The 14626-nt window shown below is 64.2% G+C and overlaps 3 protein-coding genes across 9 annotated transcripts in view; 2 read left to right on the top strand and 1 right to left on the bottom strand.

Annotated features, from left to right (window-relative positions):
- DOC2A (double C2 domain alpha) overlaps window positions 1-3729 on the top strand; it is a gene marked incomplete at its 5' end in the record, with an annotated part of 7884 nt that extends 4155 nt beyond the window's left edge. The window contains 7 exons of the mRNA XM_082713069.1: window positions 77-186; window positions 1868-1994; window positions 2090-2149; window positions 2227-2390; window positions 2494-2575; window positions 2665-2761; window positions 2872-3729. Of these exons, the coding sequence (XP_082569195.1) occupies window positions 77-186; window positions 1868-1994; window positions 2090-2149; window positions 2227-2390; window positions 2494-2575; window positions 2665-2761; window positions 2872-3023 (792 nt within the window). The 3' untranslated portion in view covers window positions 3024-3729. The remainder of the gene's footprint in view (window positions 1-76; window positions 187-1867; window positions 1995-2089; window positions 2150-2226; window positions 2391-2493; window positions 2576-2664; window positions 2762-2871) is intronic.
- INO80E (INO80 complex subunit E) lies at window positions 3416-11144 on the bottom strand. Of its 6 annotated transcripts, none has more exons than XR_014306475.1 (8): window positions 11012-11144; window positions 10789-10859; window positions 10572-10624; window positions 8139-8217; window positions 7937-8048; window positions 7435-7551; window positions 4479-4688; window positions 3416-4010 (listed from the first exon to the last, which is right to left on the bottom strand). XR_014306475.1 is itself a non-coding variant. In XM_082714520.1 (8 exons), exons 1-7 carry the CDS (start codon window positions 11090-11092, stop codon window positions 4560-4562), a joined length of 642 nt encoding a protein of 213 aa, XP_082570646.1. In that variant the 5' UTR covers window positions 11093-11144; the 3' UTR covers window positions 3416-4010; window positions 4555-4559. The 6 variants fall into 6 exon arrangements, 4 of the variants coding, with proteins under 4 accessions (XP_082570646.1, XP_082570648.1, XP_082570645.1 ...); XR_014306476.1 differs by having other exon boundaries at window positions 4479-4647; XM_082714520.1 differs by having other exon boundaries at window positions 4555-4688.
- A 163-nt stretch (window positions 11145-11307) lies between these two features.
- HIRIP3 (HIRA interacting protein 3) lies at window positions 11308-14431 on the top strand. 2 transcript variants are annotated; one of them, XM_082714517.1, is made up of 7 exons: window positions 11308-11870; window positions 11948-12068; window positions 12278-12392; window positions 12626-13509; window positions 13610-13778; window positions 13862-13960; window positions 14045-14431. In XM_082714517.1, exons 1-7 carry the CDS (start codon window positions 11806-11808, stop codon window positions 14206-14208), a joined length of 1617 nt encoding a protein of 538 aa, XP_082570643.1. In that variant the 5' UTR covers window positions 11308-11805; the 3' UTR covers window positions 14209-14431. The 2 variants fall into 2 exon arrangements, with proteins under 2 accessions (XP_082570643.1, XP_082570644.1); XM_082714518.1 differs by lacking the exon at window positions 11308-11870 and having other exon boundaries at window positions 12278-12523; window positions 12648-13509.
- Window positions 14432-14626: the final 195 nt, after the last annotated feature.

The following is a 14626-nucleotide window of genomic DNA, read 5'->3' as shown; positions in this document are numbered from 1 at the left end:
GTCCCAGCCTGCCCCCGCCTTCAGCCTCTGAGGGTCTGGGGGACGTGTCCTGAGAACCTTCTTCTCCACACCTCAGGCCAATAAGCTCAAAACAAAGACTCAGAGGAACACGCTGAATCCCGTGTGGAACGAGGATCTGACGTACAGTGGGATCACAGACCAGGACATCACCCACAAGGTGCTCAGGTGAGGGTTCCGTGGTCCCTGCTCTCCGGGGTCCCAGCTCGGCGCCTCCTCCGAGGCTGTCATTGCCACTTCGTTTGCTTGATCTGCCTCCCATTAAGGCCCTCTCACATGCCCTGGAGCAGTCACGGGCCCCCCAGTTCCTCTTCTTTGGCAGCAGGAAAATGTTTCCTGGCATTCCTGCCCTCCCAAGAATCTCCTCCTCCTGTTGCTCCAAGAGAAGACTGCCCACTCACTTGCAGACCGGTCAGGTTCAGGACTCCTGACCTTGGCCTGCTGCGTCTCTTCCCTGGAGAGTGCTCCCCACTGTGCCTCCTCCTGGAAGCCTTCCCTGGTTGCCGAGAGCCCTCCTCGTAGCCCCTGACAGGTCAGACCTATGTAGCAGAGGTCTGCCCGTGCGGTTTCCTGTGCCCCCACCAACAGCCAGTGCCAGGGAGTCAAGTCTTCAGGGACCGGAAACTTGCTCCATGGTCCCAGGAGGTGGAGCTGTGGGGCTTGTGGTCCCTCACCGGATGGAGGGGCTCCACAGGGCAGGCTTGTGAGGCCTTTAGCTGTGTTCTTGGCAAAGGGGAAGTGGGTGGGGGGGGGAGGGTTGGCATTGGGGGCCTCTGGGGGTGTGGTCAAGCTGGGTTTTAGAGATCACCCTGCTGGCTGTGAGGCCAACTGGGGGTTCAGGAGGAGTGGGAGAAGACAGAGGCAGACCCCAGGAAGGCTGGCTCATCTTTCAGATGTGAGTGCAGGAGGCCTGAGCAGCTGAGTACTCACCTGGGCCCGGCCCGGGGCTATGCACTATGACATTCATTTCCCTTGATTCCGATAGGTATAGGGGCTGGGTACTGATAGCTCTGTTTGGTAGATGGGAATTGAGGCACAGGGAGGTTAAGTGACTTAGCCAAGGTCACTCGGCAGCTAGTAGGTGGCAGAGGTGGGAAATGAACAGCTCTCGGTGAGTTTCTCAAGACTGTCAGGACAGAAGGGAGCACGGGAAGCTGCAGAAGGGACGGACAGAACTCAAGGCAATCGTGTCTTCAAGGTTTTATAAGAGAAAGAGAGCTTACGAGAGCACACTAGCAGGGGGAGAGGGAGAAGCAGGGAGCCCGATGGCAGGCTCGATCCCAGGCCCCCAGGATCAGGACCTGAGCCGAAGGCAGCGGCCTAACCCACTGAGCCACCCAGGCGCCCCGGAAGCGATCATTTCGTGATCGCTGGGCTCACGTGCCTCTCCCCGCTGGTTCCCTGCTGCACGCAGACAAGGACAGGAGTGCCAGAGTGTGGGATCCTCTTCCGACCGCCCAGGGCTCCTCCAGGAGCTTCTAGCGCTCGCACACTGTCACCCACACCCCCAGTGCCAGCTCCGGGCACCGTGTTCAGTTGGGTCCCGTCCCCAGGCTCCGAACAGAGGCAGCGGAGGGTGGGGGCCCTCGGGATTTGTGAGGGCTTTCTGCGGGAGCTGCTCAGGTTCCAGTGGACCAGGGCTGGCCTGGGAAGCCGGAGAGGGGGGCAGAGGACGGGGCGAGTGACAGCCCCTAGCGCGCTCCAGGCCGGCCGCTCCGCACAGCCCGGGAAATGGGGGCGGTGTGGAGGGTTTGGGGCAGAGCGGGGACTGGCTTCAGGCGCTCAGGGCTGGGTGGGAGGCCCTTCCTCCCCGACCGCAGCGGACCCTGAGCCTGCAGTTCCCTGCCAGGATCTCCGTCTGTGACGAGGACAAGCTGAGCCACAACGAGTTCATCGGGGAGATCCGAGTGCCCCTCCGCCGCCTCAAGCCTTCGCAGAAGAAACATTTTAACATCTGCCTGGAGCGCCAGGTCCCGGTCTGTGTGGGGGCTGGTCTGGGGTGTTGGGGGGGGGTGCAGGGCGGTGGCCCCGGGGAGGCCAGGTTTCCAGAACCTTCTCTCGGTCCCCGCAGCTGGCTTCCCCATCCTCCATGTCAGCGGCTCTGAGGGGCATCTCCTGCTACCTGAAGGAGGTGAGGTGCCTCCCCGGGGGGCAGGTGTGGGTGGGGGGCGGCGCGGCTTCAGGCTGAGCCCCGAGTCCGTCCCGCAGCTGGAGCAGGCGGAGCAGGGGCCCGGGCTGCTGGAAGAGCGCGGCCGCATCCTGCTGAGTCTCAGCTACAGCTCTCGGCGCCGGGGCCTGCTGGTGGGCATCGTGCGCTGCGCCCACCTGGCCGCCATGGACGTCAACGGCTACTCGGACCCCTACGTCAAGACGTGAGCCCGCCGCCCGGCCCTGGAGCCTCACCCCTGCGCCAGCCTCCCTGGGGGCCCACCAGCCCCTGACCCACCTGCTCCCCCGCCCCACCTTCCTCCGCAGGTACCTGAGGCCTGACGTGGATAAGAAATCCAAGCACAAAACGTGTGTGAAGAAGAAGACTCTCAATCCAGAATTTAATGAGGTGAGCAGGGCGGGGCCCAGAAATTGGGGCTGGGGGCTGGGGCGCAGGGGCCTGGGGCCTGACCGAATATGTGGCCTGCTCTGCCCCAGGACTTCTTCTACGAGATGGAGCTCTCCACTCTGGCCACCAAGACCCTGGAAGTCACAGTCTGGGACTATGACATCGGAAAGTCCAACGACTTCATCGGTGAGGGAGAAGCGTGCCGGGTGGGGGCTGATGGGGGGGCGCGGGGGAAGGGGGGTGTCTGGCCGAGAGCCCAGCCCTGAAGGTGCCTGCCGCTGCGTGTCGCCTCCCAGGCGGCGTGTCCCTGGGGCCCGGGGCCCGGGGCGAGGCCCGGAAGCACTGGAGTGACTGTCTGCAGCAGCCCGACGCAGCCCTGGAGCGCTGGCACACCCTGACCAGCGAGCTGCCTCCTGCCGCCGGGGCCCTGCCCTCCGCCTCCGCCTGAGCGCACGGCCCCTGCCCGGCACGGGCCCTGTGGGGCCGGAACCCCACCTTCGCACGAGTGTGTTGCACGTTTACACGGGGTGGACGCCCCGCCCCCCACTACCTGTCTTATTTTCGTGAGCGTCTGCGTGACCGTGGGTCTGTCTGTCTCGTGAGGGACCGTGGCGATCTGTGTTCACATATGCAAACTTCCTCCTGCCTGACTCGCTCCCACGCAAATATGCAAACACCCTTCCCGTGTGCGCCCCCAGGGGGCTGTCGCGCCTCCCTCCTGCCTCTCCAGGCTGCCCCGACCCCCTCGGCCCACAGGGAGGAGGTCGGATTCGGGGGGGTTCGGAGGAGGAGACAGTCTCCAAAAAAGAGAAGGGCAAAAAACCCCACAAAAAACAAAAACACAAAAAAAGAGCCACTCCTTTAATACAGAATCCTCGTTAAAAACCAACCAACCTAGCCCTGTACAGCTGCCCTTTTAAATGGGGAGACCACGGCGGGCTCTCTGCCTGTCCCAGCGCGGGCAGATGCTCGTGGCCACTCATTTGAAGAACTGTCCCCTGGCTGGGGCCGGGATGGGAGGGTGGGGCCTCTGCCTTGCCCCACAGGGACCCACCTCTCTGTGGGGGGGGGACATTCGTGCATGTTTACGCCTCTTCTGATTGTGTCAGCGGCCGCCGCATGGCAACTGGACGCCAATAAACGTCTCTGCGGAAGTGGGGGGCTCGCGTGTGTGGCCTCCGGGCACAGGGCGGACGCCCGGCCAGAGCGGGGGTCACTCCGGGATGTCGATCACCAGGTCGTCGTCCCCGTCCAGGGCGTCGTCCCCGCTGCCCGCGTCGCTGAACATCTGCCGAGGGACGGCGCTCAGGATCGTGGGGGGGGGCATCTTGGGGGGGGGCAAGGGGGCCAGGGCCGCCCCCACCCCGGCCCCAGAACCCCGGCCCGGGAAGGTCAGCGGCCCTCCCACGGGGCAGTCGGGGGGTCCCACCGCCATCTGCAGCAGGGGGAAGAAACAGAGGGAGGGCTAGTCAGGGAGGCACAGGACCTCTGGGAGGCTGGCGGGGCCTCTTGCCGCAGCCCTGGGGGACAGGGAAGGGGGCGAAGGCTCATGCCGGGCCAGCCAACGCTGGGATCGGGATCGGGGCCCTGCCTCCCCTCAGCCCCTCGAGTCTCACCCCAGCGAGTGCCTGCAGGTGAGGGGTGGTGATGGAGGCGGTGATGAGCGGGGTGGCGGGGGTGGGGGGGGTCTCACAGGACACCGGGAGGGGAAGGCTGGGCCGCCCTCTCCAGGGAGGCACCTCTGCTACCCTGTGAGAGCGCTGGGAGCCGGTCAGAGCTGGCCTGCAGCGCCTGCCTAGGACCCCACTTGGCCGCGCCGGCCGCCTCTCCCTTCTACTTGAGGGCTCCCTGGGGAGGTGGAGGGGGTCCTGGGTCTGCCCCGCCCGCCAGGTGAGGCCCCTACCTCTTCTATCTTGGACGGGCCCCTCCTTGGGATCCCCGCAGCCACCGGCCTAGGCCAGGCCCTCTTCTCGGCTCACCTGGACTACGGTACCAGTCTCCTAACTGGACTCCCTGCCTTCAGCCTCTCCCAGAGCCAGCTCCTCCTCCACACTGCGGCCCGAGCGCGCTCTCTAAAACACAGACCTGAGCGCGTCACTCCTCCACTCCAGGCCTAGGCGGGAAGGCGCACCTGAGAACAGGCCAGTCCCTCCACCTGGAGTGTCCTTTCTAGTCACCCAAAGTCTTGCTTTGTCCCCTGAGGCTGGGAAGTGGCCTCTGTCCGGCCCAGCCCTCCAGCCCCCGCCTCCTGCTAGGTGTGAGTCCCCCCAGACCCCAAGAGAGCTCTTTGGCCCCAACTGGGAACCTGCTACGTGCCAGGTGGTGGCCACTGCTAAAGGTCAGAGACCACCCTGGGAGGGAGAGGGGGGCACAGCCAGAGGAGGAATCCGAGACTTGCAAATTAAGACCCTGAGCCACAGGCCTGCTGGGTCCCCGCCAGGCGGTCTGTGTCTGCCCTGGGGCCGCTTTCACACCTTGCGCCCTCCAGGAGCCCCCAGCCCTGCTGCTGTCCTTGGGGTGGTGGCAGGCCAGTGCCTCCAGGTACAAGAGTCAGCCAGGACCAGGGACAGACAGGAGGCCCAGCTCCACGAGGGCAGCCCCTCTTCTCTGGCGACAACCCGGCCCGCCTGGCCTTCGCCAACAGTTTCTGCCTGAGCGGGAGCAGCTCCCGTGGAGCCCCAGGCACTGGGCTGTGTGTTTTGTCTCCCTGAACTCGCTTTGTTCTACCCCCAGCCCGGCCCCCAGAGAAGAAAGCGGAGTCTCGGAAGGAAAATGACCTGCCCAAGGTCCCACAGGGAGTGTGTGGAGGACTCAAGCCCACTCTGACCGAGGCCCAGGCCCTTAACAGAGCCCTCCTGTCTTCACGGCTGTCCCTTGTCTCCTCAGACCAAGCCACCCAGGAACTTCAGTGACCCCCACCCCTTTATAAGGACCTCCTGGCTCCGGGCACCCGGGCGTCCGTGACACCTCCCTCGCCCCCCTTCTCCGTCCCCAGTCCTGCCCGAACAATACTTCTGCCATGTCCCGGTCTTCCTTCCACTCCTGTTAAGCCTGGAATGTCCAAATCTCACCTCCCCTGGGCTCAGATGGGACCTCTTCTTTGAGACCTTCCCCGATGTACCCCTTCCTGCACCACAGCACGTGATCTGGGCCCCTCTCTCCACCCACCACACTTTCCCTCCTCGATGGCCACAGCCCCGCTGCCCGTCCTCTGGACGCAGGACCCACACCTCAGGACACCTCGCAGTGCCACACCGCCCCCAGGCCACTCCTGCACCCAGCACCCATGCCAGGCATCACAGCCCCTGGCCTGCCGCACCAACCTGGCTCTACAGGCCAGAAGCAAACCCCTCCCGGGGAGAGTGCAGGGCCAAGGTCACACAGGGGGTAAGAGGCAGCGCTGGGCTCTGAACTCCAGAACCCGCACTCCTCACCACCACAAACATGACCTCCCAATGTGCCTCCAACTCTGTCTACCCAGCTTGAAAGCTGCCCTGTCCCGTCCCAATTCCACTTTGACTCGGAGCTGGAAGGGGGCTGTGCCGCCCGAGCCCTCACCTCCCCCGGGGCTCAGCGCAGGCCTCTTCCCGGCTCCGTCCGCGGTGCCCCCCAATCACGCGGCTCCGCGGAGGACTTCAAAACACGCACCCCACGAGCCCCAGGCTCCTGGTGTCTCACTGGCCTTTCCGGACTGCATGTCCCAATGTGTCTTCCCTCCCAAAGCTGCGCGCCCCGCGTCTCGGAGCGCGGCCACCCCACTCCTTCCGTTGCTCAGGCCCCAAACCCTGCAGCTGCCCCGGGCGTCGTGCCTTCCCGCAGCCCGCGCTAGCCTTCCCAAGGCTCCGTCTTTGAAATCGGTGCTCCCCACCTGCTCCCTGTGGGGCCCTCCCCAGAGGCCCCCCGACTTCCACTCTGACCAGGCGCCTCCCTGGTCCTGTTCTCTGCACAGTGGTCGGTCCCGTAAGGCAGAGCGGACTCCTCTGTGCCTGACCTTCTGCGACGGTTCCCCCGTTTCATTCATAGAACAAGCAAAGTTTCTGCGACACGGAGAGGCGCTCCACGACCTTGCCCCCTGGTTCTCTCTCTGACCTGCTCACCACCGCGCCCCCAACCCCTCCCTTGCCAACTACCACACTGGCCTCCGTCCTGGTGGCCCTCCCTCGAGGCCTCTGCGCTGCCTGCTCTCCCCGAAACGCCTGTTCACGGAGCCAGGGGTCATTTCTCATTTCTTTGAAGCCTCTGACCCAGGGACGTCCCCGACTGCGCCCCCCAAAACACCGGCACCTATCTACTCTGGAGCTCCCCCGCCCCCTCTACCTGGCCCCACTTCTCAGCCCCGACACCCACTTATCTTGTCTGCTTCCACCTCTCTTGCTAGCATGGGGGCTCTGTGACGGCGGGGCTGCCTCCTCTGCAGAACCTAGAACAGTGCCTGGCACGCAGCACGTGTTCCCAAAATACCGGTTCGTTACACGCTGTTCGGTTACTCAGTTACAGACACAGGAGACCTGGAGGGTCACAGAGACCCGGCTCAAGGTCACATGGCCTTTAACTGGTGCAGCCTTGCCCCCAGCTGCCATGGCTCTGCCAGTGCTCTGGGGCCGCCCGGCATCACAGAGCACACGGTCTTCACTCGGGGGTGCCCCAACGCTGGTCCCGGCCTTGTTCTTCTCCACTGTCAAGCCTGGGGGCCAGGACGTTTCTGACCCTCCCCTCGGTGCCTAGCCCTGGCTTGGGCCCCCGGCAGCCCCACATCGATCCTTGGAAGTTCCTCGACGGGCCCCAGCCCGTCCTGAGCCTCCCTCGGCTGGCGGTGGTCCTGCCCTCCGGCCCCTCCCTGACATCCCCCATCAGGGTACCTTGAGTTTCCGGGGCAGGCGGGGCCGTTTCTCCCGCTTGGGCCTCAGGGGGCTGGGCTCGGGCAGCTGCAGGGCCAGGTAGTCAGAAGGGAATGGGGGGTAGGGGGGGGAAGCCAGCTGCAGGCGGGAGTGGGGGATGGAGATGGGAAATGGAGTGGATGGGGTGGGGGGGGGACGCAAACAGGAGGAGGAATGGAAAAACAAGAGGTGGTGATGAGTGTGGCTGCTGAGAACGGAGGGGGAGGGGACAGCAGCAGGACCGTGTCCTGAGCTCCGCTCTCCTCGGTCGCGCCTGTCCCCCATTCCTACACCAGAGAGAAGTGGGCAGCCCCGACGCACACCCCTCCGATGGGCGCTGGCTGGCCACACCCAGACAGGCGTCCCCGGAGTCGGGCCGGCCTCCTGCTGAGGCCTGTCTGCCCGCCGACGCCCGCCGACGCCCACCTCGCTCCCAGGCGCTTCGGTTACGGGTTACGGCCTCCCAGCCCTGACGGCAACTCACCGAGCTCAGGTATGGGGAGGAGGCCGCGGAGGCCTGAAGGGGAAACCCGGCTGGAGGAGGCAGGGAGAGGCTGGAGGGGGAGGGGGCGCCCCCCAGCGGAGGGCTTCTCTTCCTGGAGAAAGGACAGGGGATGGGCGGGGGTCAGAGGCAGCTCTGCGGCCCAGGTGCCCCCCGCCCCAGGAGGAGGATGGCTGCTTCTCACCTCTTAGGGGCCGGCGTGTCTGACAGCTTGGGCGTTCCCTCGGTCTCGCTGTTATCTGAAGATGCGGTGGCATCGGAGTCTGCGGGGGGAGGGCCGGTCAGAGAGGGCTGGGGGCTCTGGCCTACCCAGAGGTGCTACCTCAACTCTGTGGAAGGGCCCGGGGCGCCGACGTGCTCTTCTGGGGAGGCCCAGCCTCCTGAGACGTCCTCGACAACGGACTTCCCGGCTGGACTCCCTGAGGACACATCTGTCAAGCACTTAACTGCGTGCCAGGCTCTGGAAAGTTCACTGCTGCTCTGTGTTCCCAACCATCTGAGGAGGAGGGTGAGGGCATCACGTCCTCTTCCAGATGAGGTCACCGAGGCTCAGAGAGTCGGGCGAACAGCTGGGGCTTGAAACCCCATCTCTGGCCACTTCTGCCACGCTCCCGTATGAGCCTCTCAAGCTGCCTTCAGGTCCTGCCTCCGCTCCACTCCCCAGGTCCAGGGTCTGGCTAAGCTGCCCCTCACACCTCTCCTATGTTTATCCGCTGCTCCTCATCCCAACGACCACCGGCTCGGGCCACCATCTCCCAGTCGCCGGCTCAGCAGTCTCCTCTCTCCTGCCACCCACTGTCCATGCGAAGTCCGGAACCATCTATCTGGAAAGCTGATCCCAGCCTTCCTGGTGACAGCCCCGACTCCCCGCGAGCCTTCAGAGGGCTTCTTAATCTGGTCTCAACCTACCTTTCTGGTCTCTTGACCGAACCGGCCTCTTTCTTCACACCATTCCCTCTAAAAACAAATTTATCTCCCAGTTCCTCACCTCTATCTAGAAAACCCATCGTTCATTTCATAAACAGCTGATACCCAGGACATAGGCGGTCCCCGTCTCTCTGCTCAGACCCTCGGAATTAAGCACCGCCTCTCCGAGAAGTCTTCCAGAGTCCCTTCAGGCTCAGTTACTTGCTGGCTCTTCCCAAAACTCTCCGCTCCCACTGGTCGGGGCTCTCCTCACACTGCGCTAAGATGTGTCATGTGTGGGTGTCTCCCGGACCAGACGGTGGGTTTTTCCAGGCTACGAGTTGTGGTTTACGTCTCTGGCTCTCACTCAAGATTTACCCCACTCTGACCGTGAACGTGCTGTTTTTCTCACGGCTCCTGTCCTCACATCCCCCTCAAACAGGAAGTCACCTGGAAGACCTCAGGGAAGGCATAGGCAGGCAGTGAGAAGCAAGGCTAAAAGCCAAACAGTGTGCCTTGACCTACATGAGTGGGCTTCCTGCCTATTTCTCTGGCCTCACCCATCACCCACCATCCCACTGTACATAAACTCCTGGCCACTGGATATTCCAATAAACGTTATTTACAAAAACAAGCCTGCTGACTCCGCTCCAGACCAGTGTTTAAAGGCACCGTGGAGAGAGGTGACTGTATGCGTCATGGGTTATGTGGACCCCAGGCTGGAATCAGACCGCAAATGCCCACCTTAGCACTTTTTCAAACCGTGGGTCTCAACCCCTCAGTGAGTCATGAAGTCAACTTGTTAGTTTGCAACCACCATTAAGCTTAAGGGGAAAAAAAAAAAAAAAAGGAAAGGAAAAAAACCAGTCTAAAAACCACCAGAACAAATGACATACGATGACCTTCTCTTGTCTCATTAGCAAGGATGCCAGCGGGACCTTGGTCTGACACGACGAGAAGTGCTCAAAGCAAAGCCGCCGTCCACGCTTCAGCCCTTCTGCTCTGCAGACAGCTTGGTCCCTTCTCACCTCGGGGCGTCTACACTGGCCATTCCCTCTCCCTGCAAATCTCTCACTTGTATCTTCACAAGACGGGTTTCTGCTTCTTACCTAGGTCCCGGCTCAAACTTTCTTTCCCGAGAAAGGCTTTTCTGGAGCTCTCTACTGATACTGTCCCTGCTTTTGCCTCGCCTGCCAACTAAAAACGGCTTTTAAGTTTTTAAAAGTGGGGTGAGGGCAGTGGACTCAAAGGAAAAACACTACTTAGGACATGTGAAGATCACATGAAATTCAAAGTCCAGGGTCCATAAATAACGTTTTACTGAAACACACCTGTGCTCATCTATTTACATATCACCTATGGCTATTTCTGCACTGCCACAGCAGCACCGGGTCGTTGCCAGAGCTCTGCGAAGCCTGAAGTAGATTTTTATCTGGCCCTTTACAGAAAAAGTCTACCAAGCCCTGCTCCACTCCGGTCACTACCACACAACCCTGATTTTACTCCTTTCAAATCGAAGATCCTAGTTTCTTTGCGCTCCTTGTCCCCCCGCCGGAACGCAGGTTCCACGGCAGCCCTGTGCAAAGCGATAAGTGCTCCAGGGCAGGGACGGCAGAGGTGAGGGGCAGGGAGGACTCTCAGCCCCGAAGCCTGTAAGGAGGGGCCCCTGAAGCTTGCTGACGGAACCACAAGGTTCCATGCCCCCGCTCACCGGAAGAATCTTCATCCACGTTCTCGTACTGCAGAAGGCGGTCTAGGAGGAAACTGGGGAAGAGGCGCGGGAAGCAAGGGCGTTCATCCCCGGCTCGGCCAGTCCCCCGACCTGCCCCTCCCAGCCGGCCCGCGGGGTCCGCTCCCCAGCCCCGAGCCCCAGTTCCCAGGAGCCCCATCGCGCGCAGACGTCCCCCCTTCCCCGCACCGCGTCCCACCTCTTGTCCCGGGACACCTTCAGCAACTTCCTCTGCGCCTTCCTCAGCTCCTCCTGGAAGCACTCGTGTTCCTGTATCACAGGCGAGGTGGACGCTGAGCCAACGGCCATCCGGAGAGGGGCCCGGCGCCCGGCGCCCGCGCACTCCCGCTCCCCTAGGCGTGGGCACCGCGAGGTGTACCCGCCCAGGCCCCAGCCCCGCCACCTCTCATCCCAGCGCTCACGTAGATGAGGAACTTGAGCTTCCGCTTCAGGTTCCGGTACTTCTTCTTGTAGTCCACTTCGCCGTCCGCCGGCCCGTTCATGACCCGCCCCGGGGGCAGCGCCCCGCAGCAATCGCGCGTCCCGCCGCCCAGAGCCCGCACAGCGCGGCCTCTCACGCCTCCGCTTCCGGAGACTCCGTAAGGCCGTGTCCGCCGGGACTACAACTCCCAGCGTGCCCCGCGCCCAAAGGCTCTCCTCCGCAAGGGCTGCCCTCTCAGGAACGCCGGGACGAGAAAGGAGCCTCCCGGGGCTGCGCGGAAGATGGCGCCGCAGCGACGCGATGATGTCATGAAGATGGCGGACGCCGCAGGTCCCTTTCCGGGGTCTGGAGGTGCTTAGCCGTCGCGAGGCGCGGCTTTCCCCCAGGGAGTCCGAGTTTTCAGGCGAGGATATCCGGTTCCATCTGCCTTTCGAAGTCGCGGCGGCCTCCCGAGTGCCAGCGACCGCGGACGGAGGCCGCGTCGCGGACTGATGACGTTTCAGCCGAGGCTGGCCGGCGCCGAGGCGGTTTCTAACGAGAGCTTTGAAAGAAACGCGTGGCCCTGCGGAGCGCGAGGAGCCGCGAACGCCTCCAACCGCTCGAGGCGAGCAAGCTCCGTCCGGTCCGGTGCCGGCCCGAGCGACCCGCGGCCGACCCCCAACGGTCCCGCCCTCACGGCGCCGCGGCCCCGCGAGTGCGCAGGCTCCTGTCCCACGCGGTGACGGAGGCCGAGGGGACAAAAAGGCGGGAGCCGCCAGTCCCGGGCGGAGCACAATGGCGCGGGAGCACGAGATGCGGGCGTTCCTCCGCAGCTTCTTCCGAGGCCGCCCGGACCTCAGGTGCGCTGGGGGCCGGGGCTGCGGGGGGAGCGGGCGGGGCCGGGCCGGGCCCGCCGCGGTGACCCGTGTCTCCGCAGCGCGCTCACGCACTCCGTCGTGCGGCGCGGGTTCCTGGCGCACGCGGGCCGCGCCCACCTGGAGCCCGCCGAGAAGCAGGCGCTGAAGCGGCTGGTGGAGCAGGAGCTGCTCCAAGCGCAGGTGCGGGCGCGCGAGCCGGGGCCGGGGGGCGCGCGAGCCGGGGCCGGTGGCTGAGGAGGCGGGGCCGGGGGCTGAGGAGGCGGGGCCGGGGGGCGCGCGAGCCCGGGCCGGGGGGCGGGGCCGGTGGCTGAGGGGGCGGGGCGGGGCCGGGGCCGATGGCCGAGGGGCGGGGCCGCGGACTCGGCGGGGTTTTGCTCGCGCGCGCACAGGTGGATGGAGCGGGCGCCGGGGAAGAGAGGCGGGATCTGGCCGAGGAGGCGAAGGGGCCGCCCGCCCCCAGCCGTGGCCCCGGGAGGAAGAGGTTCCGTTTCAGTTCGGAGTCAGGTCAGTGCCTTCCGCGTCGTGGGTCCATGGAGGCAGCATGTCCCGTGCGTGGATTCGTCCCCGGGCCCTCGAGGAGGGCACGGGGCCGCGGAGTCAGGACCCGGGAACGGGGCGGACTGATGGATGGCGGGGTTTCCCGTTGCCCTTCCTCCACCGGCCCGAGGCCAGCGACCCTCAGTGGAGGGAGCGGGACGGGCGGAACCGTCCCAGCATCCTGTCCCTCCGCGTCCCAGAGCCCAGCTCCGCAGCCTCCAGTCCAGACCGGCCCGGCCCCAAGGCTGCGTTGGAGAAGGCGGCGGCCCAGGAGAGCAGTGAGGACGAGGAAGGGGGCTCTGCGGGAACAAGGGAGGTCTCCCCGGCCGGCGGCGGCGAGGAAGAGGAGGAAGAGGCCGGGGCGTCTCCAGGCCGGATTAGGAAGGGAGCCGTGACCGGGAGTAAGCAGGCGCCGGGCAAAACCTCAGCTGACGGCGAGCGGGCCAGCGACCGTGAGGACAGCCAGGAGGAACCTGTCCAGACCAGGAAGAAGGCGGAGGGAAAGAAAGTCGCTGAAAGCCACCAGGCGAGGGGAAAGGACAGTGAGGACGAGGACACCCTGGCCAGAAAGACAGACGGCAGCGAGGAGGAGGAGGGACACTGGAAAGCTGGAGCCCGGGGCAGCGGGGGGCAAAGGTCACCTTGGGAGGAGAGGGGCTCTAAGCAGAAGAGCAGAACCGCAGGTCGGCCGGGACACTCGGAGGACAGAGAGGGGCCAACGGAGACAGCGGCAGCGGGCAGCGGGGATGACAGCGTGGGGGACGACGAGCCCCGGGTGCAGAGCAAGAGAAAGGACCGAGCCTCACGGAAGCGTGGGAAAAGGCAGCGCGGCGGCGGCGAGGCCGGGGCGGCCGGCTGGAGAAAGCGGCAGCCGGCTCCTGAAGGCGCTGGAACGACCGCCAAAGCGGGCAGTATCCGCGGAGAGGCGAGCGACCCGGGGAGCGGGGGGAGCCCCAGTGAGGCAGACGGTAGCCCCGAGCGGGAGAGGGAGAACCCCTCGCTCAGGAAGGGCTCCAGGAGAGGCAGGACACGAAGCTCCTCCTCCTCTTCCACGGATGGCAGCCCGGAACCCAAAGGCAGGAAGGTGAGGGGGACAATGGGGCAGGAGGCCACCTTTAGGGAGGAGGGAGACCCTGACTCAAGTCCAGAAGGTCTGGCCTGCAGCCGCGGTCTGTCTCCGGCAGGCTGGCTCCGGTCGCCGCGGTGAGGACCACCCGGCTGTGATGAGGCTGAAGCGTTACATTCGGGCCTGCGGTGCCCACCGCAACTACAAGAAGCTGCTGGGCCCCTGCCGCTCACACAAGGAGCGCCTCAGTGTCCTCCGGGCAGAGCTGGAAGCCCTGGGCATGAAGGGTGAGGCCGGGTATGCCCTGGGGGCTGCAGGAGAGGGCCTGGGCGGCTCGGGAAGAGAGGGTCACCAGCCTCTTCTGTCCCAGGTAACCCTTCCTTAGAGAAGTGCCGGGCCCTGAAGGAGCAGCGGGAGGAGGCGGCCGAGGTGGCCTCCTTGGACGTCACGAACATCATTAGTGGTTCAGGTGAGGGGTTTCCTCCTACTGTGCAAGAGATGAGGCTTGGATTTTCTCAGACAATTCATTTGCTTTTCCTGCCCCGCAATCCAGGCCGACCACGAAGACGCACGGCTTGGAACCCTTCAAGAGAAGCAGACACCCCAGGGGAGCTATACTGCCGGACTTTGGGCTCAGAGGATGAGCAGCCCCGGGCCCCACCCCCAGACTGGTCACATATGCGCGGCATCATCAGCAGTGACGGAGAGAGTAACTGAGCCCCTCCACTTCCCCGGGGGGCTCTCCACTGGTAGAAAGCAGACACAGCACCCACAACCCCCGTGCCAATGTGTGTCTGCAGAGCAGAAGCTGCTTTCTTCAAAGAAGACTTTGCACTCCCAGGGACACAAGTTTTGGGGTCCTATTTCTCATGTCCTCAGTTTAAGAGGTTTACAGGGGTTTATTTTTTGACTCAATAAAGGAGTTGTTTGAATCACCTCATCAAAAGTGGTCACCACTTGGGGTGCCTGGCTGGCTCAGAGGAGCACGTGACTCTTGATCTTGGGGTCTCTGACACTGGGGTGTAGAGAGGACTTAAAATTTCAAAACCAGTCCAAACCAAAACGGTCCCCCCCCTCACTCCCTGTACTTTGAGTCAGGAAGGCGAGTAGCTAATGTCCCCACCCCAGTTGGGTT

Source organism: Mustela nivalis, assembly GCF_964662115.1.
Source record: "Mustela nivalis genome assembly, chromosome: 19".
Lineage (NCBI taxonomy): Eukaryota > Metazoa > Chordata > Mammalia > Carnivora > Mustelidae > Mustela > Mustela nivalis.
This window is presented reverse-complemented; position numbering and strand designations above follow the sequence as displayed.

Excerpts from the sequence above, each read along its gene's own strand:
- INO80E (XM_082714519.1), bottom strand. The coding sequence starts at position 11,092 with ATGAACGGGCCGGCGGACGGCGAAGTGGACTACAAGAAGAAGTACCGG. Across the intron at positions 8,049-8,138 it reads GACACGCCGGCCCCTAAGAG|GAAGAGAAGCCCTCCGCTGG; the intron begins GTGAGAAGCAGC and ends TCCTTTCTCCAG. Across the intron at positions 7,552-7,936 it reads CCTCCCCATACCTGAGCTCG|CTGGCTTCCCCCCCCTACCC; the intron begins GTGAGTTGCCGT and ends TCCCGCCTGCAG.
- HIRIP3 (XM_082714517.1), top strand. The coding sequence starts at position 11,806 with ATGGCGCGGGAGCACGAGATGCGGGCGTTCCTCCGCAGCTTCTTCCGA. Across the intron at positions 12,069-12,277 it reads AGGAGCTGCTCCAAGCGCAG|GTGGATGGAGCGGGCGCCGG; the intron begins GTGCGGGCGCGC and ends GCGCGCGCACAG. Across the intron at positions 13,510-13,609 it reads CGGAACCCAAAGGCAGGAAG|GCTGGCTCCGGTCGCCGCGG; the intron begins GTGAGGGGGACA and ends TGTCTCCGGCAG.